The sequence below is a fragment of the Emys orbicularis genome, chromosome 20 (assembly GCF_028017835.1).
Source record: "Emys orbicularis isolate rEmyOrb1 chromosome 20, rEmyOrb1.hap1, whole genome shotgun sequence".
Taxonomy (NCBI): Eukaryota; Metazoa; Chordata; order Testudines; family Emydidae; genus Emys; species Emys orbicularis.
This window is the reverse complement of record NC_088702.1, coordinates 1,619,328-1,647,045: the sequence shown is the minus strand read 5'-3', so window position 1 is coordinate 1,647,045 and position 27,718 is coordinate 1,619,328. Positions and strand designations below refer to the sequence as shown.

General features: G+C 53.5%; 1 protein-coding gene across 1 annotated transcript in view; it reads left to right on the top strand.

Moving 5' to 3' along the window:
* The window catches only part of INTS3 (integrator complex subunit 3), a 66,215-nt gene that overhangs the window by 1,408 nt on the left and 37,089 nt on the right, over nucleotides 1-27,718 (top strand). Inside the window, exons 2-8 of the mRNA XM_065420141.1 lie at nucleotides 8,112-8,195; nucleotides 9,656-9,739; nucleotides 17,419-17,532; nucleotides 17,848-17,932; nucleotides 21,625-21,691; nucleotides 26,289-26,433; nucleotides 27,324-27,453. Coding sequence (XP_065276213.1) covers nucleotides 8,112-8,195; nucleotides 9,656-9,739; nucleotides 17,419-17,532; nucleotides 17,848-17,932; nucleotides 21,625-21,691; nucleotides 26,289-26,433; nucleotides 27,324-27,453 — 709 coding nt within the window. The remainder of the gene's footprint in view (nucleotides 1-8,111; nucleotides 8,196-9,655; nucleotides 9,740-17,418; nucleotides 17,533-17,847; nucleotides 17,933-21,624; nucleotides 21,692-26,288; nucleotides 26,434-27,323; nucleotides 27,454-27,718) is intronic.

The window sequence follows — 27,718 nt, the reverse complement described above, 5'->3', positions numbered from 1 at the left end:
CATGCTGGAGCGGGGGCTGTAAGGGGTGGGACGGAGGCTGGGGCAAGGAGCTGGCCAGGGGGCGGGCTGGAGAGGGAGCTGTAAGGGGTGGGACGGAGGCTGGGGCAAGGAGCTGGCCAGGGGGCGTGCTGGAGAGGGGGCTGTAAGGGGTGGGACGGAGGCTGGGGCAAGGAGCTGGCCAGGGAGCATGCTGGAGGGGGGGCTGTAAGGGGTGGGACGGAGGCTGGGGGCAAGGAGCTGACATGGGGACACACTGCACTAGGACAGAGTGGTTCTCACTCCCCAATGTACTTCCACCTGCCTCAGCTTTTCCTTGAAGAGAGAGGCAGCTCGTAGTAAGGTGCAATCTGAAGCCAGTGTGTATTTTCGTAAAGCTCCCTCGATTTTGTCTCCATTACACTGGAGGGCAAGCGGCAGCATGTTGGCCTGCTAATGTTCCCAATGGGCAAGTGGTTCTTCGCTTCCTCTTTGGTTTCTCCACCTTCATTGGCGGCAGGCCCTGCTGCTTCATGTGTGGGCATTTTGGAGGTGCAAGTGTGGAACAGGATCACAAAGTTTGCTTCGGATTTCAGCATTGACAGGATTCCTCGTCTTTTCTTTCTGATAACAGGAAAACGGTGTCCTTCTGGAACGCATTTCTACTGACTGCCAAAGCATTTTGGAGCCCTGGCAGAACCCAGAATATGAGACCTTGAAATCATGTCATTCTGCTTATTGTCTTGCTTTTTTTTCTCCACTATGGATAGCTAGTTAGAGAAGGATTGGGAGTCAAGACTTTTGGGATCTGTTCCTGGTGCTGAGGCATTGTAGTATAGTGGTTAGAACAGCTGAACAAATTCTGGGTTTTATTCCTGGCTCTTCTTTCAGACTTTCTGCCTGACCTTGGGCAAGTAATTTCCTGTACCTCAGTTTACTCATCGGTACTGTAGATAACTATTATTGTACCTGTCTCACATGGGTGTTAATGTTCATAAAGCATTTTGAGATCCTCTGAAAGAAGCTATTGTAGGGTGAAGTACTATCACTTTAGTTGTGACTTGATTTGAGCGGCTAATGTCTCGTGAACTACTGGACTTGCAGAGCCAGCTTTTATTTACCATGAGGCAGAAGCAAATGTATTCGGGACTGTTGAAACGGTGCCAGCTAAAATCCTATTGGCAATCAAGTAGAAAAGAAAGACCCAAAGGTATTTGGAATTACTTGGTCTCAAGGTCTGATGTATATCAACCTGCTGGGCCTGGAAACTCCCATACCATTGGCAAAACTCTCAATTGTCCCTGTGTATTTTTGGTACTAGTCCAGGTCTGAATAAAACATCCCAGTCCTCAGAGAAATGCCACTTTGTGTGCCTGTCAGAGCTGAAAACTCAAATTCTCCTTGAAACCTCGCCAAGTACTCTCTCCGGGGCTTGTCTGGAATCCGTGTAGCACTATTATTTAGTGTTCTGTAGTGCCTCTTCTCCATGGATCTCAGGGCAGTACAACTCTCAAACCTTGCCTATCCAGTGAGGTAGGTATTGCTCTTTTACAGCTGGGGAAATTGAGACACGGACAGGTGAAGTGACTTGTTCAAGGTCATAAAGTTGGGTAAGGACCAGAACTAGGAACAGAATCCAAAAGTCCTGACAAATGGTCCCCTGCTTTCATTGTTAGGAATCTCTCCTTTGTGCATGTACTTTAAATCACTAAAACAGTTAAAGGGACACCAACTTGAAATCTAGTCAGTTTGTAAGAAATTAGTTTAAAATGTCAGCTATTACACCTGCTCCTGAGTCCCCCAGCCAGTTTTAGTGGTTTTACTGTCACATTTGCATGTTTAAAAAAAAAAAAAAATCCTCTTCCATGCAGAGGCGTGCAAGACTCTCACAAATGGGGAAACTGACTATAGGGGGGGAACTGTCAAATGCCCAAAGTGAACATAGTGGCAAACTCAAGAGAAGTGTCTTTTTCTAATCTCCTTATAACAATGTGAGATGCGGATTATAACAACAGTAGGTTAAGCGAAGGTTTTGGAGGAGTGTTGTTTAAAGTGACAATGTTCCTCCAAAACATATTACATATGGTATCGTCAACTAAAACTCAGAGAGAGAGCTGACCTCTTGCCAGTCTGCGGTGAGTTCTGATAAAGGAAACCGAGCTCATCACTGGGCAGCATGCTTGTAAAGTTGCTTTAAGGTCGGGGTAACATCTTTCTTTTAGACTAACCATTTAGCCACTCTTCAAGTTTGTGTGTCTCCTATTTATTGTGACAAGTGGTTGCACTCTCTGTCTTAACTCTCTTCTAACACGTGGTCTAGGGAGGTATCTGCAAAACGGCAGCTCCTGCTGAGAGAGAAATACCCAGACCCTTTCTCTGCTTTGGAGATACTGAAACTGGGTGTGTGTGGTGGGGGAGGGGGGTGTATATACGCGCACACACGCTTGTGTATGTGCATTTTTTTCTATAGCTAAAGAAATTACTGTTCTAATACTGATTCCGCGGTTCCTCCAATGTGTATAGTCACGTCCCTGGTGACCCATCAGGGTAGAGAATAACTATGTGAGGATTAGAGGGGTAGCTGGGTTAGGCTGGATCTGTAAAAAGCCACAGAGAGTCCTGTGGCACCTTATAGACTAACAGACGTATTGGAGCATAAGCATGCGTCTGACGAAGTGGGTATTCACCCACGAAAGCTTATGCTCCAATATGTCTGTTAGTCTATAAGGTGCCACAGGACTCTCTGTCGCTTTTTATGTGAGGATTGATCCCTAAGGTGGAACCATATCTGTTGCCATTTTCTTTAAGATTGATCCCTTAGAATTAGCTGCTATATGTATTTGTTGTTTTAGTGTCTGGACAGCAGTGCTAGTCCTCAAAAATATTCATGGATTTTAAAGCCAGAAGGGTCCACTGTGTTCATATGGCCTGATCTCTTGCGTAGCAGAGACCACGGAATTTCAGTCGGTGAATCCTGCACTGGAGGGAATTATTCTTCCTACTGTATAAGTGACATTGTCAAGCCCAGTGACTTGGGGTTGAACTGGAGCGTACCGTTAGAAAGTCAATCAGTCTCCATTTAAAGACTGAGTGATGATGAGCTTAAACGCTCCTTTGGGAACCTGCACTGTTAACATTGTCCTACTTGCAGTGTGAATTTTTCTGACTTCAGTTTGTGCTCACTGGATCTTGTTCTGCCTTTGCAAATAATGGAAATGAGTCTACCTGAGATCTGGGCTTTCAAATTCTTTTGGTCCTCTCTGATAGTTCTGTAGATCAGCCCTGAAAAAAGCCTTACTGAAAAGCAGTGTTACCCTTCTGCACTTGTTGACCCATGCGTGTTCATTTGCATCACCCTAGAAGGCAGACTGTGAAATTGAGATGTTCCCCTTTGCCAACAGCTTCCTCCTCATTCATGTTGGGGGGGGGGGGGGGGGAGGGCTGTCACTAGCCAGTGCCAAAGTCAGCCTGGCAGATTTGCCTTTTAAAGTGGTGCTAATCCAGAAGTGATTGTGTAGAAATAACCCCTTCAGATCCTGCATATCAGCTCCTGGAGTCGCATCTGCCAGCTTTCCCTGGCACAAACAAGTCATTACCCCGTCAGCTCTGCAGGAGAGTGAGACCGGGTCCTTTTGTCTCACTTCTCACAGGTGGAGTAGGTGGCTGTGTTCCAGTTGCAGGTCTCTTGGCAGTGGTGATGGCAGAGCCAGAAACATTCCAGCTGGGTCTTCAGATCCTGCCTTGAGTTTGTGGCACTGGTAGTTTGAATGATTGGGCCAAGTGACAAGGGGCACATCTCCCCTGGAAGGCAATGCACCTGTTTATGCCAGGGCTTAATCTACAACTTGCACAGCAAAACACTGGGCTGGAGAGACAAGAACCTTAACTGCAGTGAAGCCGCCCCTCCACTATAATAAGAGCCAGGGCTTAGCGAGGGGGGACCCTGCAGGGTCATGTTTATACTTGGGCTGTAGCTACACTGGCAACAGTGGGAACCGGGTTTGCTCCCCTGTGCAATAGCAGCGGCAGAAGCTGTAGCATACACAGTCCTCAGGTGGGCTTAAGGTTTTTAGTCACCATGTCACAAAACCCTGCTTGGAGTGGATTTAGGTGATGGGGTGGGGGGGGGTGCTGCTGGTAATGTCTGAGCATTGTCTGCTACAGCTTTTCCCATTGTCTGTGGAGCTGCACTGCTGGGGCCATTGTAGACCTGTCTCGTTCTCTAACTCCACATCATTCCTGTTCCACTGCTCAGACTCTTCCTAATTCTCAGTCACCGACCTGCTAATCAGGCCCGACCTGCACTACAAAAATAGCCATGTTGTGAACATGGTTGTAGCTAAAACGTGGCTGCTCCTTTACTGTGTGAACAGGAAAGAAACGCATTAACCGTATCCTAGCGTAGTTAGGACGTGGTTTCCGAAGGGTGGTCATAACGTGTGTGGTTCTGTGTACGTAGGCAAGAATAAAGGATGGTTGACCATGGTGGTTCTTGTAGTGTGGACGGGGCATAACCCAGCACCAGCTCTTCCCCTCTAATGTCTGCCTGGTTACTGCAGACGTGCGCTCGGAAGGGTCTGTTGTCCTCGTGGCACATGCCTGGTGAAGTCCGTGAGAGGCCCTGCACGTGCACTGGGAGGTGAGGCGCTGCCTACAGTTCTTACCCAGTGCTAGCTGGAAACGCTGGCTTGAAATGACAGCATGCCGGCCTCCGGACGTTCACGGCCAACCCACCCAAAGACGTCAGTCGGTTGGTGCTATGGGAGGGTTAACTTGCAAAAATCCAATTAAAATAACCCCTGTGGATTTCTCCGAGGTCGAGTGGATGCTCTTGCCGCTCATGCCTAGACTTCTCCCTTTTGCACTGTTATAACTTAGCAACGGCAAGTGGGTCTTATTAGGCCATTCCAGTGCAGTGCCTTGTTCGGGAGGGAAGGGAATCGGGTTTGGTTCTGATCGGTGGCAGCTGTCTGGGGTGCTGCAGAGCCAGCGTGCTCTCTCCTTCCCTCATCCCCGCTCCAGCCCAGTGCACATAGTGATTCTGTGGGTGTGTCTACACTACACACTAGGCCTGGGGCTGTGACCCGGGCTTGTGGACTTGGTGTTTCCAAGGCCCTGCTTGAGTTTCCGCACTGCATTATGAATTTGGGTTTACAGGGCTGGACCCATGTGTCACAGCTGTGCTAACACATCCATACTGCACTAAGCAGCTCTCCTGACTCAGCTTGGGGCTTGGCCTGCATCCACACTGCAAAATGACAGGGCTTGGACCTGAGTCACAACAGGACTCGGGCTCTGACCCACCTCCTGGCAGGTCCGGAGTGCTTTCGGGTGGGTAGCCAGAAGGGGGGCTTGGGCTCAAACCTGAGTCTGAGCCTGGCCTCAGTGGGCAGTGTAGGTACACCCTGAGTGGCTCCAGAGTGGGACCCATCTGTCCCCTCAGTCAGAGCGATGGTCCACTGGTGTGTGTGGAGGGGTTGGGAAGGTCTGAGCCAAGACAAACGTCCTCCCCCTCCGAACCCTGCTCTGAGGCCTTGTGTGACAATTGGGAGCGCTTAGCCTGGCTTTGTGCATAATGAATCCTGCACCTCCCGTGGACAAGCCCCCGTAGAAAGCCTCCACTTGAGAACACCCCCAGTGTCCTCAGGACAATCTCGTCAGCTCTCTAAAGAGCCACCCCCATAAGAAACAGGCCTCTCTGTTGCCAAGGCAGGGTTCATTGGCTCTGCTTAGGTGCCATTTACCAGACTTACTGAGCTTTGTTCACCCCAAAGTCTCTGCTTTTCCGATGTTCCTAGCACCTTGCTGGCTGTCCTGCTCCTTTCCCATGGCAGAGTCATGCACACGACTTGAGAAACTGAAGGCACTTACAAGCCAGTGTTCTGAGTTCACTAGACGCTGCCTTGGTCAGATGTTTGTCCCTTTCCCCAGTGCTGGCTCCGTTCTGTTGTTAAGCATTATTTGAGCACTAGGAAAATAGTTTCATGTACTAACCTGCTCCCACTTCCCTGGCTAGTTCTTGCAGTTTTACAATCACATTTTGCTCTATTTTAAAATGCTTTCCTCTCCCCTGTTGCTGTATACAAGACCCACAGCAGCAAAAGAAGCTGACTGGCTGACTACAGAGGAAAAGTGAAGTGGGCTGTGCACCCAACGCTGTCGAATGCACAAAGTGAAGTGAAATCACTTGTCATGATTTTCAGCAAGTCACAGAAGTTCCGGCGGAATCATCATACTTTAAGTTGATGTTCTCCCTTGAGCCACAGTAGATCTGTAAGGCCTTTTCACATCGCCTCTCACTGCAATACCAGCGTGAGTGCCATCCAAGTGCCTGTCTTGGTGATTAGCCAGGGCTTCTGCACCAGACGTGCAGAAACTGTCATGACGCACTTACCAGCCAAGTGCCAAATGCTCCTGCCCTCTGTTTACCATGGAACAAACAAATGTTTTACTTGCTTGGGGTGAGCAGTCTGCTCCTTTTCATGGGTAGGCAGGTGAGTGGGGCTCGGCAGGCTGGGGATGGCCTCAGAGAAGGATGGTGCTGTGAGTGAGGCACTGGCATTGGACTTGGAAGAGCCGAATTCCATTCCTGTCTTTGCCACAAACTCCCGAGGTGACCTTAGGCAAATCACTTAACATCTCCGTTCCCCAACTTCAAAATGGTGACAGTGGTGCTTTCTTCTGTGCCCCCTCCCCCGTCTTGTCTATTGAGAGTGTAAACACTTTTCTTGAGGGACTGTCTCTGATTGTCTTCACTGGGCCCAGCGGGGGGCCACCCTGCTCTTGGCTGAGGCTTGTGCTGCTGTAACACAAAGAAGAGACGTAACCGCAGTGCTTGGAGCAGGGTACGGCCCACTGGAACAAAAGTCCTGAGTGTCATTCAGTGTTGTGAGCCGTTGGCAGTGGTGGTGCGTATGTAGTTATTTGTATTTCAGTCATGTCTACAAACCCCAATCCAGGGTCAGGGCCCCGTTGTTGTAGCTGCTGCACCGCACGTGAGAAGCCAGTCCTCGGCTGTTGTCGTAGAAGACAGCTGTGCTGCTAGAAGAACTTGTTGTGCATGGAGAGGACATGAGCAGCTGACAGCACCCTGGGAGTGCGCGCGTCTGATATGCTGTCGTAGTCAGACTCTGCTCCAAAGTTCCCATCAGGGTTTTGCAGTGGCAAATGAACAGTTTTGCCATGTGCTGTGCATTCTGCCTTTGTGTCCTTCTCGCTGTCATTGCATTAGCTGGGACATCCGCATAAAAACATCTGCTCCTGCGGTTTCTTCGCACCAGAAGCTACTTACCAAGTTAGTAATTAAAACGGAGGGCCTTGGACTCCAGCACCTGGCCCGAGCGCTAAAGTCACATAAAATGAAAGCGTCTTGTATGTCTGCAGTGGGTCTTCAAGGGAACTCCACTTGCCGTTCAGTAAGGGGCACAGCCCTACAGTACATGCCCAGAATAGTCTTTGCCACTGTCCGTGAATTGTAGCTTCAGAGAGAATTGAACTTGTGAAACTATAGCTCTGCTCTCAGAACGGGGACTGATGTCCCTGTCACCTTGGCCCATGCGTCGTGTTTGTTGGCCCCAAATCCACAGGATGCCAGTATTAGCATTAGCTGGCTCTGCAGGTGGGGGAATGGCAGTGGAGTATTTCCAACACAGACTAGGAATATACGAGCAGCTATGAGGCAGTAGCTTCTCCAGTCAGCAGCTGGTTCTGAGGCCCTGGCGCAGGGGGAGAATGATTATCATGCTGGTTTTACGCTGCGGCTTTGCGTGGCCCCCATCACTGGTGTATATGTGGTGTCATGAGCATGGATGGCAATAGTCTCCCATCGCCTCTCTCATCACCCTTTCCATGGCAGCAGGAAGTGGGAGGACCCAGGTTTTCAAAGCTGACTAGTGATTTTGGTGCCCAACTTGAGACACGTCCGAGTGGCCCTGTTTTCAGAGGCAGGAAACCACTGTGTTTGGAAAGATGGGCCCCTTAAAGGCGTCTCAGATGAGGCTCCCAAAATCACTCCTGGGACTCTTGGCCCCCGGGTTTTGTTACTTGCACAAGGCACCACAAGTGGCCGAGGAAGCCGGGGCTCTGGGATACCTGTTCCTGCTAGCTGGTGTATTGATTTGTTTTGTCTATTTCAGAGACTAGAGAGGTGCATGGGCATTGTGACGTCGCTGACCAATGGGGTGTCCGAGAGGGAAGCTAACGATGCCCTAAATGCTCACGTAAGTGCCGGACGTGGTTTTCCATTATCTGTTCTGGGGTGAGGCAGGGGTAGGCGAGGGCTTGTGGGCTGACCAGCGAGGGGTGGCTACTCCTCCCAGTTTGGTGATGACCCATTCATGCAGCATAACCCCTCGTAACTAAGTTTTACTCCAAGTCCATAAAGCAGACGTTCAATATAAATACATGATTCCTTAAATCTTATCCACACATACATCTTGCAGTGATTCTGTTTTGGCAAGTTACAATCTTTCTGTAGATACCTTACGTGTTACTCTTTACGGATGAGGATCCTGCAAGACGTGTTTGGTGTAGGGAGCAGTGGCGCGGGCGCTGTGCCATCTTCACCAATCTGAACACGGACCAGAAGTTTTCCAGAGTTGTTGTTTTTTTTAAGAAAAACGCTTACTCCATGTCTAGTAAAATCCTCTGGCGGCAGTGCTACGCTGGGTTTCCTTGCTGAAACCTGGCTGGCTTTTTCCTCCCCCATCATAACCCGCCCTGTCAGATTGCTCATGAGTGCTGGACTGTTGGTACTGATCTACCACGAGAGAGGGGCGTGTGCATGTTTGTGAATACACACATGCTCGTGGTGGTGGTGACATGCCTGGGATTGCAGTTATCATGCACTTCTTTGCATGCTCCCTCTGCCTACACAGTTTTGTCTCTGCTTGAGCTCCTTGGAATCCCCATTCCCAGTGGTACAATCTTCCCACTGCACTTGCTTCTAGTCCTGAAAAGTCCCCAAATCCTCGCCTGTTCCCCGGTGATGTTGCTGTGTAGAGAAAGCCCAAGTAATTTGTAGAAGTTCTAAAATGTATTGGCTGCAGTTTTCTCCTCCCTTGTATCTTTGGCTAGCTGGAGTCATGGCGCTAGGGGAGCCTGGCTTAGTAGGAGGAGGGATGCAAACATGGGGCCTGCCAAAGCCCACTGGTCTAGTGGGAGCCTTTCCTGTGTGGCTGAATGGCCAATGAAGTGTGTCTCTCACAAGCCTGTGAAGCCCCAGGCGTGGGAGGGTGCCTCACGGCACGGGGTGCCCTGGAGGCCTTCAGGGTGATCCTGTGGAGTAACCTGCATCACTCAGGTGTGGCCTCGCTGCTTGTGAGTAATGTGGGCATCCGGAAGTCCTGCCAGTAAAACCTTCAGACCACTCCCACCACCATGGGGTCTCTCACTTAGGAAGAGCATTGAAGCATTGCTTAGACTACATATTTTAACTACAAAATGTGTGTGCGTGCACAGGTGGGTGGGTGTGTAGGAGGCACAGGACTCAGAGGACTTTGCAGATATGAACAATGGGGAAGCTCTGTAACTTCCTGCTGCTGAATTCCCTGGGGGCGGCTGGGGGCTGGTCTGGAGCGTCCCTGTCCTAGAACTGAGAAGAGCCTCTCGCGTCGTCAACACCCCACCTGAGCGAGGCCTCGTGTTGCTCACCTGTGTTGCTTCCCCTTTCCTCTCGCAGGTGTGCAAAGGAGCCCCTCAGCATGAGGAGATCTGTCTTGGCCTCTTCACCCTGGTGCTCACAGAGCCGGCTCAGGCACAGAAGGTAAGGCACGGCATGCCCAGCTCCTGCCTTGGGATGGCTTGTTTCACTGGGCGCTCTGCTTGCCAGACAAGGCATTTCTAACCGTGGCGGCTTTCCAGAGGCGCCTGCAGGCACTGAGGGCTCCCTGGGCTGGTGTCCTCAGCTGATCATATGGAGGAGATGACTCAGCTCCCGCTGTTCTACTTTCAGTGTGTTCACATGGCACAAACGGCCTTTGTACTGCAGCAGCAGCTATGCTGGGGGATGCTAATGCCCAAGGAACGGCGTCTTGGTGGCAGTATCTTTGGCAGATCTTGGGTTAATTGTTTTTGGTGGAGGTGTGTGTGGGGGTCCTAAGTAACCGATGGAACTGGGGAAGGCCCTTAGCTCCTGTCCCTGCGGTTGCAGAATGGAAATGTTTGCTGGCTGGCCAGATGTATTTGCATACAAAAGTAATTATCTAAAATCTAGATAATAAACAAACTCATTTCATAAGCAAAACTGTGTGAGAGCAGCCCAGCTCTAATAAGTTGGCAAGCTGGATTTACTTTTAAATATCTTTTGGAATGAGGCTGTTAACGGCTATTTAATTTCCTGGATGCAGGTTAGACAATGTTGCTGCAAACCAATGAAACGTTTTGGGAATGAAATCGAGCATGATTCTGTAGAAACTGTGACTGCGTAGTAGGTAGAAGGATTTAGAAAAGGGATTTGCCCTGCTTTGCAAATGCAATGAAATGCCATCCAAATACTTTCAGATGCAGATTGCGAACGGCTTCTCAGCAGGAGTAGCTAAGGCCCAAGATGGCCAAGCGACACTGCCAGAAACCCCGGGTCGTGTGGTAGTGTTTGAAACTCCCATCCTGGGCTTCTCTACACGCAGCCCTTTGCACTAGCCACTGACTGACACTGACTTGCTGCTGGAACCTGCCTGCCTGGTCATCTTAAGCCGGGAACGGGAAGTCACTGAAAACAAGAGTAGAGCGTTTTGCTGTATTATTCATGTTGCAAACACACAGAAAGAGACAGTCCCTTGTTCTGAAGAGCCCCAGTCTAAGTGAAGATGAAAGGCAACAAGTTTGTATAAGAGACGGAGAGAAGAGTGCTGGGGAGGTGTGATTAGCGAGACTAGCTATGAGAGCTATTAGCTGTGTTAATGAAATGGGTTTGCTGTCTAATCATTGGATTGGCAGGGAAAGCAGCTCTTTGTTGAACCCACTCAATCATTTCCCCCTTTTCTCCTGTCACTTTTTTGGAAGCCTTGGCTGCCATATAGAAATGAAGAACGTGAGTCAACAGTGTGCGTTTTGTTTAAACATGGCACTCCTGTTTGTGGCTTGTACAGCCTGAAAATGGGTTTGAAACTGGTTTAAAATTAGTGTACATCTGAAATTGCTGGTGGTGTTGGTTGCTTTGGGAGGGAGGTTTCGGATGCAGCCCCTTGGAGATTGCGATCTGTTCTTCTGAACTGGAAAATATTCCAGAGCATCATGATTCTCCACAAAGTGAGGTGGCCAGTGGATGCCGTGTCAGTGAGCGGGGAGGCTTCCCTCTAAGGTACCTGAGGTACCTGGACTGACAAGAGCTGGGGGAGCACAGAGGCCCTGAGCCGTTGAGAAACAGGAGCAGCGGAGCATGTGCATGTTCAAAGGGGGGCGGGGGTGTCTCTCCAGCTCGGAAAGGTCATCGTTGCTGCTGGGGTTTGGCTGTGTGGCTGGATCAGCAGGTGTCCCAGGCCTTTCCCGGAGGTCCTGGAACGCTGGCACTGTTCCTGATGGCTGCACGTTCGGAAATGGGTCATGGGCAGCGTTCTGTTGTGGAGTGAGTGACCTGCCCATTCTCTCAGTACCATGACACACACCTGTGGCTTTCACTTGCCGCATTGGCCCGGCTGCGAGTTCGGTGATGCTGAGGGGTGTTTGGTTCGAATGCCGTTCAGTGGATCGGCAACGTGCCGAATGTAAAGGGATCGAAGTAAACTCTCGAGGTGAGGGCTCTTCGTGGTCTGGTGCGAGCAGGGCTGAGTGGCCAAGCCTGAGGGAGACACTGATGGACTAAGAGTTCTCTCTTCATTGAGCCAGTGCTTTAAGGCTCGGGCTGTCGAAAACAGGGCCACAGGTCCCCATTCACCCCCGAGCCGGGATTGCTAAGCGGGGCGGTGTCTCTTTCAGTGGAGTTGTAGCTATGACTCTTCTTAAAAAACAAACCACTCCCCTCCCTGATCACTAGACACCCCCCCCACACACACACACACACCCTTTTCTGATGCCAGCAGGCTTCCCCTCGGCTGAGCTGGGCTCCGTTCCGCCTCTCCCATCAGTCACCAGAGCTGCTTCCAAGTCCTGACTCCGGAGTTGCTGGTGCATCCAGGACGCAAATGGATTCTTCCCGTCGGTGCTGCGCCTGTGGTGCAAGGGCTCGGAAGAATCTCTACCAGGCTGGTTCTGAACTAGGCCCCAGACAGTGACCAGTATCACGTAACTGGTTCCTGCCTCCCACAACTTCTTCCCCCGCCCCAGCTCCGTGGCTCGCCCCAGTCCGCATGCTCTGGTATGGAGACTGTGTAGTCTCTTAAAGGGTTAAACTCTTCCAATTAGAGTGAAATCCCCTTCTGGTGAGTTGTGATAAACAATAGCTCCGGCAGGGCAGGGGGGGTCCTGGCACCTCTGCCACCTGTACCCAGTCGAAGGGCTCTCCAGTCACTCTTCCTTGTGTTTGCAGCCCCAGCGTCCTCCTTCCCTTTCAGCTGTGCTGTGCCCATGGCTGCCCCACCGAGCAAGCGAAGTTCCTGCCTGCTCTGTCTTCTCTGCACGCTCCTCTGTGGGAAGGGCAGTGAGGGGCAGAGCCTGCGTCCGTGACACCGCGCGGCTGACAGGCAGTGAATCTCTCTGCCTCGAAGGTGGCAGTGGAGGGCACAGCTGCTGCTCATGGCCCTGCTCATTAGCCACCTGGCTGGCTCTGCTGCTTTGGTCAAGTTTGCTCTTACAAGCACATCCGTGTTCTTAGGGGGTAATTGGATCAGGCAGCGGGATGGGGACGGGGTTCTGCTGTGGTCGGTCATTGCCTCCTTCCTTCCCCCCCCCCCCCCCCAGTCCCCCCGTGTTATGCCGCCAGCAGGCAACTGGAGCCAGGACTGCAGAGTTTTACTTCTGGCTCTGCCACTGACTCATTGCATGACCTTGGCAAGTCCCCGCATCCCTCTGTGATTCCCATCTCTGTCTGTAAAGGGGGGACATGGCTTGCCCAGCTGATAAGGGGGCTGTGTGGCTCGCTGCTGGGGCGGGCTTTGACATCCTTGCATGGGGGCAAAGCTCCCTTCCCCCAAATCTGACAGGTTCAGGAATCCCTTCCCCCATCACGGACGCAGTCAGCTGTGGGGGGCCCATGACAGCTGTTCACCAGAGCTCTGCAGCGCTCGGGAAGGGAAGGAGGGAGAACGGGGCCCGGGGCCCCCTGGGGGAATTGGTCGGTAGCAGGTAACTCCTGGCCTGGAACTTGGCCAGGTTGCCGGGGTCAGCGCCCACAGAAAAGGGGGGGGGCTCTGTAATGATCACAAGAGCCAGGGCCACGGGATTGAATCTCCTGCGAAAACGGGGATGTTCTGCCTGAGGATTTTTGGGTGCTAAAGCCGAGGGGCTGGGATACTTTAGTAGTGTCTCCTGCTCTTTATCTGCAGTTTGACCTTTTGACCCCCCAAGACTCCACCCCCCCACCCCAAATCTATCATCTTCCTTTCCTTGCTCCCAGATCTCCTGGGGATCCATTGACATCTGCGTAACTCCCGTGCTCCAATGGGGCTGCGGCTGGGGCCTCGTCGCTGCAGGGCCTGCAGCCACGGCAGAGACTGGCTGGGCGCACGGGCTCTGGCCGTTTGGTGGGGGGAGTTCGGACACCAGTGGGGCTGATCTGCAAGTCGCACCGATGTAATGTGTGTTGGCTGGAAAGTGGCTGCCTTGGTACTTGCCATTCATTGCTGCTGCCTGAATGGAAAACCCTGCGTGCTGGGGCCTCTCGCTAGCAAAGGGCTGGCTGATGCCGCCAGTTACACAGGCACCATCTGGAGTCCCTCGTACCGATTGCTCCCAAAGTTGACAACAGGTGTATGTTGTGGCTGCAGCAAGAGGCTTCGGGGTTGTGCTTCTCTCTGCCCCTCCCCAGAGCCACAGACTCAGCCGACTACTCGGGCAGCCTGCCTCTGGATGCAGTTTCACTTGCGTTGCACGCTGTTTGCTCTGCTGCAGCAAATTAGCATCCCTCCCTACACACGCGCCCCCCCCCCCCCCCCCAAGAACAGAGCGCTGTGCGGCCAGGAGAGGCACCTCAAATCCCTCCACTTGTGTTTTGCTCCCCATTCCTCCCAGCGTCCCATCTGTCTTGTTCTCCGATGACGGTGCTTCCTTTGGTCGTCCCTTCCTGGGTCCCAGTTCCACGCATTGGCGTCCCTTTCTCTCCTGGGGGGGAGCCCAGCGCCAAAAGCGGGTTGGACCTACAACTTCCCCTGCTTTTTGTGGACAGCTTGTTAAAAGGCAGCCCTCTGCCTCCCACTGCTGGCGTGGGAGGGGAGTCGAGCGGCCACCGACACCTTGCTGGCTGATGAAGAAGAAATGGGATCACAGCCGCCCCCTTCCCAGCTTGCTGAGGATCAGCTGAGGGCTGCAGTCTCCCTCCCCCAGGCTGGCAGAGATTAGCTGTGGTAAACTTGTCCAGCTGTGAGCCAGGACACTCGGCCCTTCAAATATCCAAGTGACAGCGGATGATGTGCAAGAAGCTGCCTCCTCCGCCCTGTGCCCTTTTGTTTTAATTAACTTCTGTTCTTGGCCCGGAGGGCAAAGAGAGCCTCTCCCCTCAGTTCAAAGTGCCCGTCTTCCCTGGGGTCTCCATCACGCTCCCCCCTCCCCCCTCCCCCCTCCCCCGCTGCATGGCCTGATTTATCTATTTAAACTGCACATCCATCTGGCTGTTCCCTTCCTATTAATTAAATGGCCTGTCTGAGGGGTGGCTCTGACCCGCCGAGAGCAGGGACGAGATGATGGATCACTTGCATCCTTGAAACTAATCTGGCGATTCAGGTTCCCCTCCCTCCCCCTCGCCATCCGAGCAGGGTAGCTGCTTCTCCTCGCGCCGCCCTCCCTTTGCTCCCCGTCCCGTGGTCCAGAGGGATTAACGAGGAGTCCCATCTCATCTGCTTGGGTCTCTGTGGGTGCCAGGTGGAACTCCAGGGGCTGAGTGACCGTCCCAATTCCACCTGGAGCTGAGTCCAGTTCCAGACCTGCTCTTAAACATTTCCCCAACCCTTTGGGACCCATGTGGGGTGAGAAGCTGAAATACAGCAGGACCTGTTGGGTGGGCCGGCTGCATCCTTCCGCATGGTACCAAAATACCCAGCTCTCGGGCAGCACCTCAGAGTCCTTGTTCTGGCTGCTCCCCCCTCCTCTGGGGCCTTTTAGAAACAGGCACCCGTCACACAGTGTGTCCTCCTCCAAGCTTGGTCCTCCCATTTTTAGAGAGTCGGGAACCGGTCGGGGCTCTTGGGTTGGGCTCCGTGAGTGTCGCGTCAGAGTCCGAGTGAAGGCTCCCGCTGGGCTTGCACTGCGGAGCTTCGGGTGTGTTACCCCCATGGAGCATGGCCACAAGGTAGCTGTCACAGGGAGCCGTAGCTATTTGAAGCCAGCAGGTTCGAGTCCTGGAACCTCAGCAAGTTTCTCTTTCAGAGCAATTCTTTGAACTCCCCTGTCCTGGGGTATCATGGTAGGGGTTGCCTTGACCATGCAGCTTCCTTGGGTCACTAAGTCGGCGTGCCCAGGGTTAACTGCAGACAGGCCTCACCTCTGGGTGCAGGGAGGGGAAGCTCACAGCAGCAGGAGGATATCGACACAGGAGAGGAGGCTGAGAAAAGCAGTAGCCGTTACTGACTGAGAAGGAAAGATACTAGAGAGACAAGGCGGGTGGGGTGATATTCTGAGACCCACGTGGCTGCAACAATGCTGCGTTCAGGGAAAGATACTGAAGGCCAGACATGGATCTCGCGAGCACTAGTGAGGACACGGGGACATAACTGTCTGCAAGGGGAAATGCTGGGGGTCACTGAAGGCCTTCAGGGGACTAGTAGCAGAGTGTCATGGGCTGTAATTAAGGACAGGAAGAGGCAACATCTGCTGACTCTGGCATAGTCCTGTGGGAAGAGGTAGCGGCCTGGTCATCTGAGACTGGACAGAGCAGTAGGGAGCTTAGCACGTGGTGTAGTCCCGGACCAACGGATCCCCTCAGCCCCTTCCATCTCTGCGACTCGCAGGCCTTGCAGGAGTTGCAGTGGTGTATGTTCCATTGAAGCTGGCCAGGCAGCTGCCTGAGGTTGGCGTTAAAGGCCAGCGTTCCCTGGGGAGGCAGCAGGCGGGCTGGGCCCTGGCTCCCGTTTGCGGAAGCTCCTTTAGCATCTCAGATTGATAAAAAGCCACACGAAACCTCCACCTGTTGCGTGAGTGTTTTATCCCTTCAGGTGCTGCATGAAAGGGGGAGAGCGCCTGAGCGTGGGGAGTCTAATCAAAGAGCTCTTTCCAGGCCTCATTAACTCTCCAGGGCAGAGTGCTGAGCCCACAGCCCTGCTCTCCGCAATAGCATGACATTTAACAGCACAAATTAACATTCATGTGGAATGACTTAGCAAATTACTTCCTAATCATCCCCATCCCCCACCACGCCGACCCAGGGAGAGGGGGCAAGAGGAAGCCGGGCAGAGCCGTCAGCCCTGCTCTCTGGTTACACCTTGGCCGCTTGCTGTGGGGAAGGTCCTTCCTTTGCTGAGAATGTGAGGCCTAGAGTTGGCTGTCTCCAGGGTCTGCCCTGGGCGAGGGGGGGGTCTGGATTTCAGTGGTACTGGTTGGTCTGTGAACTGAAGTTGGGCTAATGCTTGATGAGTGGGAAGCCATCCCTGGCTAGCAGAGCTGTGGGAAGGAGAAGGTGGCATGGGAGAAGCCGGTTTTGCTGCTGCATCTCTGGGCACCACTGGTTAGCCAGAGCCCTGTTGTGCTTTGAGTTAGTTACCCTGACTGATGTGGGTCTTTTTGGTGCGGCATCAGCTGTGGCTGGTGTCTGAGACCCAGGAGTGGTGTGTGTGTGTGGCCTTTGGAGATCGGGATGTGTGTTTTTTGTTTTTTGTTTTTTTTTAACAAGGCCAGACCTCCACACGCGCTGCCCTCTGCCCCACAAGCGGAGAGGCTGAGGACTGAACTCCTGTTTCACTTCTGCCCTGCCCTGCAGAGACCAATGCTGGAACGAGGGGGGTGAGAAGAGTGGGTGGGGGACGCTTTGGGCCCCAGCTCCATCCATCCAGCAACTTTCAGCACCGTTTCGAACCAGCCTTGCCTTGGGGGGAGTTCTGAGTGCAGGAGAACTGGGCTAGCCCATGAACCAGGGATTAAAGGCGTGAGCACGGAGGCTGAGAGGGGACTCAGGTGGAATTTACTCTAGCTTGGTGTGACAGTGGCTAGGCCAAGTCTGAGAGGAAGAGAGCTTGGCTCTCCTGCGGAACCTGGGCTATTCCCTCTGCCTGGATCCCCGGGGATGCCCCTGCTTTATGTGCCGATTCGGGTGCTAGTTTATTTAGTGTCCCAAACCCTCAGGCAGGCTCAGGGGCTTTATAAATCCATCAGTTCATTATGCTGTACCTGTACCCATCTCCCCCCGCGTTGTCTCTGCTGCAGTGTTACCGGGACCTGGCGTTGGTGAGCCGCGACGGCATGAACATTGTTCTAAACAAGATCAACCAGATTCTCATGGAAAAGTACTTGAAGGTGCAGGATGCCTGTCGGACTCAGGTGAGAGGGGAACCCGATATCGGCCCTGGTGAGAGCGGAAAGGGGACTCAGCATCTTGGGGTTTGGTGGTGGGATTGGAAGCATAAGCAGGAAGGGGATGTGGAGGAGAGAGCGATGTTGGATGGGTGTTCTCCCTCCCACCCCCACCCCGATGGCTGCTAACACCCTCTGAGATGTGTCCTTGCGGCTGTGGGTGTCTGTCTTGTGCTGCGGAGGTGTAGTCATGGCTCCGTGGCCAAGGCTGTGCCGAAATCTGCGCTTGAAGCAGCACCAAATTCCCCGTCTCATGCTGGCTCTGCTTGTCTCTGTCTCTAGCTGGTGTGGCTGCTGCGGGAGCTGGTGAAGAGCGGGGTGCTCGGGGCAGATGGCGTCTGCATGACCTTCATGAAGCAGATTGCAGGTGAGTACTGCCTTGGGCAGCAGCAGGGACTGGCCCCTGTCGTGTCGCGCTGCACTGCCCCAGGGCCCTGCCCAGCAATGGCTGCAGCAGCAGGAGGCCCATCCCATGGCAGCTGGAACACCATGCGCTGCCTGGCTTGGGGTCCAGGTCTGAATCTGGCGTGACACCTTGCCCAAGCTGGGCTGGGTCTGGGCTTGCAATGGAGGCAGCTCACGCCCACCTCTCAGAGCCTCGCTTTGCAGCAGTGGTGCATTTCCAAGAGCCGGCTAAACCTGCCTGTCAGGGACTGGCTCGGGGATGGAGGGGCTAGTGGGGCTGCTGCCGAGGCCTGGGAATCCTCCCTGTGAGGGGTTAATCCCGGGTTGGGCCGGCGAGAAGCAGGGTGAGGTTAGGCAGCTAGTGCCAATAAAGCCTCGGGAACAGCCAGCGGGCGTGTGGATTTCTCAGCTTGTCAGCATCTCAGCCCCCGTGGCCCAGCACAGTAGAACCACTGAGCCGAGCCCAGCCCTGCCCCATCTCTGACATCCGGGCAGCCAAGGGGGGCGCTCGCGTCCCGTGAGCCGGGACTCTCCCATGCGGGGCCTGTAACGCCTCCAGAGGGGCAGGGCCAGGGCCTGGCCGCGTGGCCCCCTCTGTGCCATTCCAGGTCCACAGAGCCGTCTCTCTGCACGTCAGTGCTAGGCACCTACGTCCAGGGAGGAGGAATTTGCGTCGCATAATAAAACTTGACATTTCATTTTTATTGGTTACATCTGTGACGTGGGCTGGCCCAGTTGGAAATGGAAACCATCCCCTCGGCTGCAGGGACAGGGTGGGCAAGGCCGGGTTCAGAGGGCCAAGTGCTGAGAACGAACCAGCCTCCCCAGTCTTGCTCCCTCCCCCGATGTGCACGATGTGATAAACATGGAATAGCTTAAAAAACCATTGGTGATGGTGTCCCTGTTTCCCTGTGCGGGGCCCCAATGACGCTGCTGTCCTGCATTTTGCTATTTTTATGATGCCTTCATTGTTATGATCGCATTGCAATTGCTTGCAATGTGTCTCATATGCGTGTCTGTATTTCCAAACGTCTGAGTACAGCTCTGAGCTTCTAGCACCGTTAGCAAAGTGCTCCAGCTTCATGCTGGTGACCTCGTTTAGAGGGGAAGTAAAGGCAGCTGTAAGAAATGGGAAGTTGATAGTAGGGACTTCACTCAGGAATTGTGGAAAATTGATAAGGGAAGCAAAGGGACACAAGGAGAAATCTGTGTCCCCGGAGTTAGGGACAATAAGGTGTTTTTTAAATATATTCGGGACAAATAGAATCCCGACAATGGTATTGCTCCATTACTAGATGGAAATGTTAGAATTATCAATAATAATGCAGAAAAGGTAGATGTGTTCAATAAAAATTTCTGTTCTGAGTTTGGGGGGAAAACAGGTGAGAGTCTCATCATATGGTAATGATAACACTTTCCATTCCACTAATATCTCTGGAGGCTGGTATACAGAAGCTACTAAAGGTAGACATTTCTAAATCAGCAAGTCCAAATAACTTGTATCCAAGAGTTTGAAAAGAGCAGGCTTAGGAGCTGGCTGGACTGTTAACATTGATTTTTAATTCGTCTTGGCGCACTGGGGAAGTTCCAGAAGACTGGAAGAAAGCAAATGCTGTGCCAGGTTTTTAAAGAGGGTAAATGGGATAATCCAGGTGATTATAGGCTTAACAGCTTTACCTTGATCTCAGAGCAGCTAATACGGGATTCAGTCAATGAAAACGGAGAACGATGTACAATTAACATAGCACGCATTAAAGGTATTGAACGCTGGCTAAGCATTAGGTTTTGGAATGACAAGGTGGGTGAGGCGATATCTTTTATTGGACTAACTGAGAGAGAGAAACTGTCGAGCTGCACGGAGCTCTTCAGGTGTGGGAAACGTTCTAAGAGGGTCACAGCTAAATACAAGATCAAAGAGCGAGGTTAGCTCATGTGCTAAGGGACCAGTATGTGCTAGCTGTTTACCTTGTATTTTGCTGTGACACTTAGTGCCTTTCCCAGACCTGAAGAAGAGTTTGGTGTAGTTTGAAAGCTTTTCTCTCTCACCAATAGAAGTTGGTTCAGTAAAAGATATTACCTCACCCGCCTTGTCTCTCTCATATCCTGGGACTGACCGCCTACAACACACCAATTGGGGGAGCGATAAATAATGCAGAGGACAGGTCACTGATTCACAGCGATCTGGACTGGCCAGCTTAGGATGGCTAAATATAAAAGTATATGTCTAGGAATAAAGAATGTAGGCCAGGCTCTCTCTCCTGGGAAGCAGCGACTGAGAAAGATTTGGGCATCATAGTGGACAGTCAGCTGAACCTGAACTCCCAGTGCAACGCTGTGGCCAAAAAAGCACATGCCGTCCTGGGCTGCATAAACAGGGGAATCTTGAGTAGGAGCCGCGAGGTTATTTTAGCTCTGGATCTGGCACTGGCGTGACCGTCGCTGGGATCCTGTGTCCAGATCTGGTGTCCATGATTCAAGAAGAACGTTGATAAATTGGAGAGGGTTCAGAGAAGAGCCCCGAGAATGAGTAAAGGATTCGAAAACCTGCCTCGTAGTGAAAGACTCAAAGAGCTCAATCTATTTAGATTAACGAAGTGAAGGTTAAGGGGTGCCTTCATTAGTCTGTAAGTATCTACATGGGGAACACATGTAATAAGGGCCTCTTCAGTCTAGCGGAGAAAAACATAACGTGATCTAATGGCTGGTAACTGAAGCTAGACAAATGTAGACTGGAAATAAAGCATACATTTTCCACAGTGAGGGTAATTAACCATTGGGGCAATTTACCAAGGGGTGTGGTGGATTCTCCATCACTGGCAATTTTAAATCAAGATTGGATGTTTTTCTAAAAGTTCTGCTCTAGGTATTATTTTGGGAATCTCTCTGGCCCGTGTTATCCAGGTCAGACGAGATGATCACAATGATCCCGTCTGGCTTTGGAATCTATGAATCCACGATAAGACTTTGCACTCCCATCAGGCCTTTAGCTGAAGATCTCAGAGCGCTTTGCAGACATCCGCTAAGCTTTGCAGATTGTCTGGCCCAGAGAGAAGTGACTTGCCCAAGCTCATGATGTGACTCAGTGGCAGACCTGGGAATAGAACCCAGGAGTCCTAGTCGCCTGCTCTACTCACAATGCTACATTTATACCTAAATGCGTGGAGCAGTGTTCCCCGTTTTCCTACCAGACGGATTGCTTTCCTGTCCCAGGCGTTCTCTAAAGTGTCTGGCTTTTACTCCCCCTCTCCCCTAAACACCAAATCTCTTCCCTTTCTGGCTCTCGCTCTGTTTGCCAGAAAGGTCAATATTGACTCTGTGTTCCAGAAACTGGCAGTTCCACTCTGAAGCACGCTCTAGGAACAAAGACCCCCTCCATTTTTTTGATACAACAGAAAATGATGGCTATCGCCATACTTGTTTCTGGGAACACGCTGAACACGTGCTTGGAAGCAGCCAGGTACCTCTGTGGCAGGCAGGATGGGCCAGATGTGAGGCTTGTACTGAGCTGGGGAGAAAAGTACTGTAATTATAGCGCTCTGCTTCGCGGGGGCTGGGGCTGAGACGGTGGCTGGTTGGGATAAAGCTGACACCACAGACAATTACATCTATTAACGTAAGTAGCTGTTTGCTCCCATGTTGTGCTCTTGGTTGCAGGTGGGGATGTGACGGCGAAGAATATCTGGCTGGCAGAGAATGTCCTTGACATACTGACTGAGCAAAGGTATGGTGCAGTGGGCGGCAGCGGTGTCGCTGGGAGATGTCTCCTGACTGGCGGGAGCAGCAGGCTGGCCGGTGATGGGGAGAACTGGCTCTTTGGCCATCCGAGGGGCTAATGGAGACCTCCCTGCTTGGGCATGGCAAGGGGTGTGGGAGGGGTTTGTGTGTTTGGGGTGGGTGGGGACATGTTGGTAGCTTTTCACATAGGTTGGCTTGTGGACAGTCAGCTGGGCGATGCACTGGGGTTGCAAGTAACTGGCCCCGCCCCTCGGGACTGGATCTGGCCAATACAGAACGTGGCTTCGCCTCGAGTCCATGGCAGGGCATGGACCTCGTTCTCCTGTCATGAAATCCACTGTGCGGCTGCAGCGCGCCCCGTAAGCACATCTTCAGCTGTGGCATGAAATCCTCGTTCCCAAGCCCTGGGGCCGGCAGCGTGCACCAGTTGTTGGCTGCCTCCCGGGTGTCCCGCTTGGCACAACTGGCTGTAACCTCTTGGGGATTTTGTAATGCAGCTGGCGAAGCCAGGCGGGATCAGACCATCGGTGGTTCTAGCCTGGTGACTGCGCCTGGTGGGTCACAGGAAGCTGATATCCCATAATGCTCCTAGCCAGTTGTGCAATGCGCTGCCATGACGCCTTCCTCCTGTATGTGACCAGCTTCCCCCTGAAACAATGGGACTTGGTCACCTTGTGCCATGGACAGAACATCCAGGACTCTCTGGGGCAGTTTCCTAGGAATATTTTTCTCCTGACTTTTCAAAGTCCTGATGGAGGGTGTTCCTCTTAGAGGAGTGGTTTGGAATTCATTGCCCAAGAGCTGATCTTTGTCAGCTTCCTGTGCTTAAACAACAGCTCCCCGCTTCGCTGGGGCTGCAACCGTCAGTGATTTGCTGTGGCCAGGCAGTGGGGAGGCATTGTCCTTTGTTGGTAAAGCGGGGGCTAACTGATGATAAACAGACTTGATAGCGCAGCCCTCAGCTGGGCGGCGTCATTGCTTTTAAATAGACGATTGATTTTCACGACTCGCTGTTTATAATAACAGCAATTCTCCTAAAATCACTGATTGCTGCGCTTAGCAATCACAGCACAGCTCCCGCGTACCACTGTGCAAGGGACCTTTCCCTACGCACTGCCGTGCAGTGCCATCTAGTGCATCTGCTGGGAACCTGCACTGCTAGAGGGGGCCAGGGGCCGGGACTTGTTGCTATGGCCTAGAAAACTATTGGGAGTTCTTAGGCTGCGTGTTTATGTAACCGTTAGCGGGCAGCACTGCTAGGGCTTCCCTCCGCCAGCTCAGCTGATGCACCTCAGCCCTGCCCCTGCCCCCAATCCCCGCTGTTCCGTCCTTGGGCCCCAGCGTGGCCCTGCCAGTTCCTGTCCCAGGCACCACTGCTGCTCGGCTCCAGGGGCTCCCCTGAAGCAGCCTGCACATCTTGCCAAATTATGTTCTGGTTTTGCTTGCGAACAAATGACTAGAAAATGTTTGCAAGGGGAAAAGCAACTTCTCTCCCATGTGATTCAAAGCCACATTTGGCCTGGGATCTGCAGAAGCCAGCCCAGCGCATTCAATCCCAGAAGATTTCCCCTGAGGATAGGAGCTTGTCAGGGAAACGATGCGAGGGGAAAGGCTAAGCCCTATTTGGAGGCATTGCTCGATTTTCCACAGCACGTGCTGTAGCAGATCAGAGAATGCCTGAGCACAAGCAGAGCCGAGCCCTGGGAATGCGCCTGCAGGGAGAACCTGCAGCTCTTTGCTGGGATTTATATCCTTTGATTAGGGGGAAGCCAAGACTTTAATTAAACAGCACATGAGAAAATCTAATTCTGCATTCAGAATGTCGACTGCTTGGTTTAATTAAATACAGCAACAGCAGAGCCACTCCCTGAGCTCCGGCTGGCTTGGAGAGGAGGCAAGCGCGCCACCTCTGCTAGACTGGATAATATAGCCACTGGCCGCTAATGGCCAAGCGACATGACACTGCCTCTAAATGTTTTTGAAAAAGCTCATTTGCGCTGCCTGCCGGATCCATTAATCCTGGGGCTGCAGGCGGCCTCTTGACCCCTTCTGACAATGGTTTTATGTTTGTACGCACCTTAGTCGGGCGAGGGGAGGAAACTGATCTGACAGCCTACCAGGCTTCATTCCTTAAGGATTCCAGGCACTGCCCAGATGTAACCTCAACCCCCGCTTCTTGCCAGTCCAGACAGCTCAACTGCCTGGTTAAGCTGCGTGCTAGCGCAGGGGTTGGGGCAGTCTAGAGCGCCTGGGAAAGCAAACACGTGTCGCATCTTCATGGGCTCTTCCCCCCAACCCCTCCTGGTTGATTTAGGGCAGCTGACTCATTTGCCATTGAGCCATTATCTCCTGGAGTTACAGCTGCAGCATACGCAGTGACCCTTGTGCAGGGCTCTGATTTACAGCTCGCCGAGCCGAGCCATGGGGGTGATTATCAATCACACTAAAGGCACCGAGCTAGTCTGGCCCATTCCCAGTTCATGGCTGCAAATAGCAAGGCTGGGTAATTTACTGGCCGGCGGTATTTGTCATTGTGTTCAGCTGGAGGGAATCGGTTCTGATGCTGCAGGGGTCCGGAGGGAATAGGTCACCCTAGGTAAATGGCAGCAGTACGGAATTACAGGCACAGGAAGCAGGTGAGAGCGTGTGAGGGGACGAAGGTCTCAGTCCCGGAACTCCTGTGTACCTGTCCTCTGGAGCCTGTTAGGGCCCGGGCACTGCACAGGGAGGGTGGTCAAAGTAACTAGCTAGATGGGCAGCAAAACCTAGTCACCTGCTGGCCTGGCTCCATAGAGGGATAGCTCAGTGGTTTGAGCATTGGCCTGCTAAACCCAGGGGTGTGAGTTCAATCCTTGAGGGGGCCAGTTGGGAATTGGTCCTGCTTTGAGCAGGGGGTTGGACTAGATACCTCCTGAGGTCCCTTCCCACCCTGATATTCTATGATTCTAATGCATCTGGGAGAAGCCAGCTTCAGTCCTGTAATGGGCCAGGAGTGTCACTGTCTGCCGCGTGCGAGGGCCCATCCTTGTCGGATGCTGGAGGCAGTTGCCTGGGTTAGCGACCCGGGCGTTGAGGGGGGCAGGTGCTTAGGACTTAGCACTGGAGGGAAAGGTCTGATTAGTCTCCCAGCCCCTCCCCCTTCTCCGAGGCAGGGTTGGTCCCTGCAGCGCTGAGTCCAGTGTGTTGCCCAAATGTCTCTCATCTGATGCTGCTCCCAGCCCCTCTGCTGAGGAGCCAAGTCAATAACCTCGTGCATCTCCCTGGTGGGCAGCCTGTTACGCCGGTCTCAGTCCGTCCACCCTCCCGTTCCTAAACTCTGCCTTTTCCTTTCCTTCTCCTGGCGTTCCTGCTCCGCCGGGCGAGGGGAGCACCTGGCTTGCTAGCTGGCGTGCCACTGAAAATACGGGTACGCACCCAGCCTGCTCCCGTGCGGCCGCTCGTCCCATAGCCGCGGGGCTCAGCATCTCTCTGCAGTGCCAGATTGCGCACCGTATGCGAGCGGGGCAGCGGCACAGAGCTGCAGCCTGATCACGCGAGGAGCTGCTGTTCGAAAGCTGATGCTTTGTTAACATCAGTGGCGTGTGACTGTCTGGTCTGGATGCTCCCAACGTTTGCTGGAGCCATCTGCTCCGACAGGCTGAGCTGGGAAGAATGAAAGCTCATCTCGTGCGATCTAATGCCGGGCATCGGACATCTCCCTAGTTCTAGTTACCCTGTGTCGTGTGCACTGGGTCCAGGCTATTGGTGCCGTGAGAGCTGCTGGGTGCTGAAAGCTTCTCTCTGGCCCAGCAGCTGATTCCCCTTGTCACCGGCATACACAGTTGCCCTGTGGGGTGCCACAGCTGGCCCTGTAAATGTATGCAGAACGGTCTGTCCACCCAGGGAAACCCGGCCTGCCCCAGACTGCTGGCAGTGCAGATAGGAGAAGCCAGGCACCAGCTTGTGAGAGGGCTCTTGGCAGAGAGGGGAGGGGTCGCTGGCAGGGCTGGGATGTGGCGGAGACCAAATGGCCAGCATGATGGGAGGCACAGAGCTGGGGCCGGGGGGAGGAGGATGTTCTAACGCTAGCTTGTGGCTCCCTGAGCATAGGGCTGTGCCATCTGCTCTTCTGCAGGGGGAGAGACGCCCTGGGGCTTTTAAAAGGCCAGCTATAACGCAGTCCCCAAGTGGGGGACCCTGCACACTCGTGCTGGGTGAAAAAGCCTGTGTCCCTGTGTGGCGAGTGCTTCCCCCCGGGGGTGAGCCGGGCTCAGCATGTGCCAGCTCGGGGCTGGGAGATACAAGAAGCTGGATTTGATGGGCCTGGGGCCCTGACAGATAACAGGCTGCAGGGGAGAGGTGAGTGGCTCTCGCCATAGTCCGGGTAAGCTGTGTAGTCCTGCTACCTGACCCCTTTCAGGAAAGCATGTGATCCAGTGTTTAGAGCAGGGTTGGGGGTCAGGACCTGCTGAGTTGTGACCTTGGAGAAGTTGCTTCCTCCCGTGGCTCAGTTTCCCCACCTCTGGGCTGGGGATTAATGCCAGGAAAGCACTTGGAGAGGAGGGTGGTGCTGGCTCAAGAGGCTGTCCCTCGCTTGCTTCCAGAGAGTGGGTGCTGAAGAGCAGTATCCTGATTGCCATGGCCGTGTACACCTACCTGCGGCTCATCGTGGACCATCACGGCACCTCGCAGCTCCAGGCCCTGCGCCAGAAGGAGGTGGACTTCTGCATCTCCCTGCTCCGGGAACGGGTGAGGGGGTGCTGGCAGCGGGAGCGTTCCCCCTCCGAGGGAGTGTCTGGGTGCAGTTGTGGGGGCGGGGGGAGACCTGTTTGTCCCAGCAGACACCTGGTTGTGGTCCTTCCTCCGCCAGGAGCCTGAGCCTTGCCAGTCTGGGGTGCGGGCAGCGGCACCCGCAGCGGCTCGGTGGGCTCTGCTCCCTGCATGCCTGGCTGGAAGTTTGCCCATTGGTTGGCGTGTTCTCAGCCCAGCTCTCTTCCCCCTGGCACTGAGAACAGCTGGTTTGATGGGGCTAGTTCCTGTGGGGCCTCTGTCCCGTGTCCAGGCCCAAGCTCATCACCGGCACCAATGCCTTCTGATTGGCCGGCTGCAGCCCCCCAAAATGCCAGCATCTCAGGTGAGTGGCTGAGTGGAGCGTGGCAGCCAATCTCCACCCATGCGCTAGAAGCCACAGAACCCCCAGTTTGGCAGAGGAGGCTGGAGGGCTCTGGGGGTTGGCTCTCCGCAGCCGGTAGGGATCAGCCCCTGCACCCCACATCTTCTCCTCCTCCCCCCTCCCCCCCCCCCGCCTTCTCTTGAGCTGGGCATGTTGGCTCAAGCATCAAGCGCTGAGCTTCAGGGCCTGTCCACAGTTGTGGAGATAAAGCACTAGATTTACGGCCCCATTGTTTGTTTTACACCAGAGAACATTTTAAAATAGCCATTGACCTTCCCGCCTGTCACCCAGCCCCTTTAGAACCTGCTGTCTTCAAAAGCAGAACAGCCTGCCAGGGCAGGAGAGTGAATCATCCAGAGCCTGCTCTCAGGTTCAAGAACTGAATGTTCCCGGTCCCTCCCCCACCCCTCCCCACAGCCCCCTCCTCAGGTAAACAATACATGATCTCCCCTCTCCCTTCCCCAAGTTCATGGACTGCTTCATGATTGGCCGGGACCTGGTGAGACTCTTGCAGAACGTTGCTAGGATACCCGAGTTTGAACAGCTCTGGAAAGACATTATCCACAATCCGCAGGCGCTGAGCGCCCAGTTCACAGGTAGGTGGGGCACCGGGGGCGGAGGGGAGGTTACCCTGCCGGGGCTCTCTGGCTACAGGTCAGCCACGCGTGGTGTCCCAGTGCCTGTGCGCACACACCTTTGCATCCTCCTAGCTAGGCACAGCCAAGCGCAAGGGACAGGCGGTTGTGAGTGAGGACTGTCCGCACTGCTTAGTCTGCGCTGCTGGACTGTGGGCAGAGCAGTGTGGGGAGAATCCAGTGCAGTAGCTGGACGTCCCGGTGTCCCCCAAGGGCTTGTTCCCCT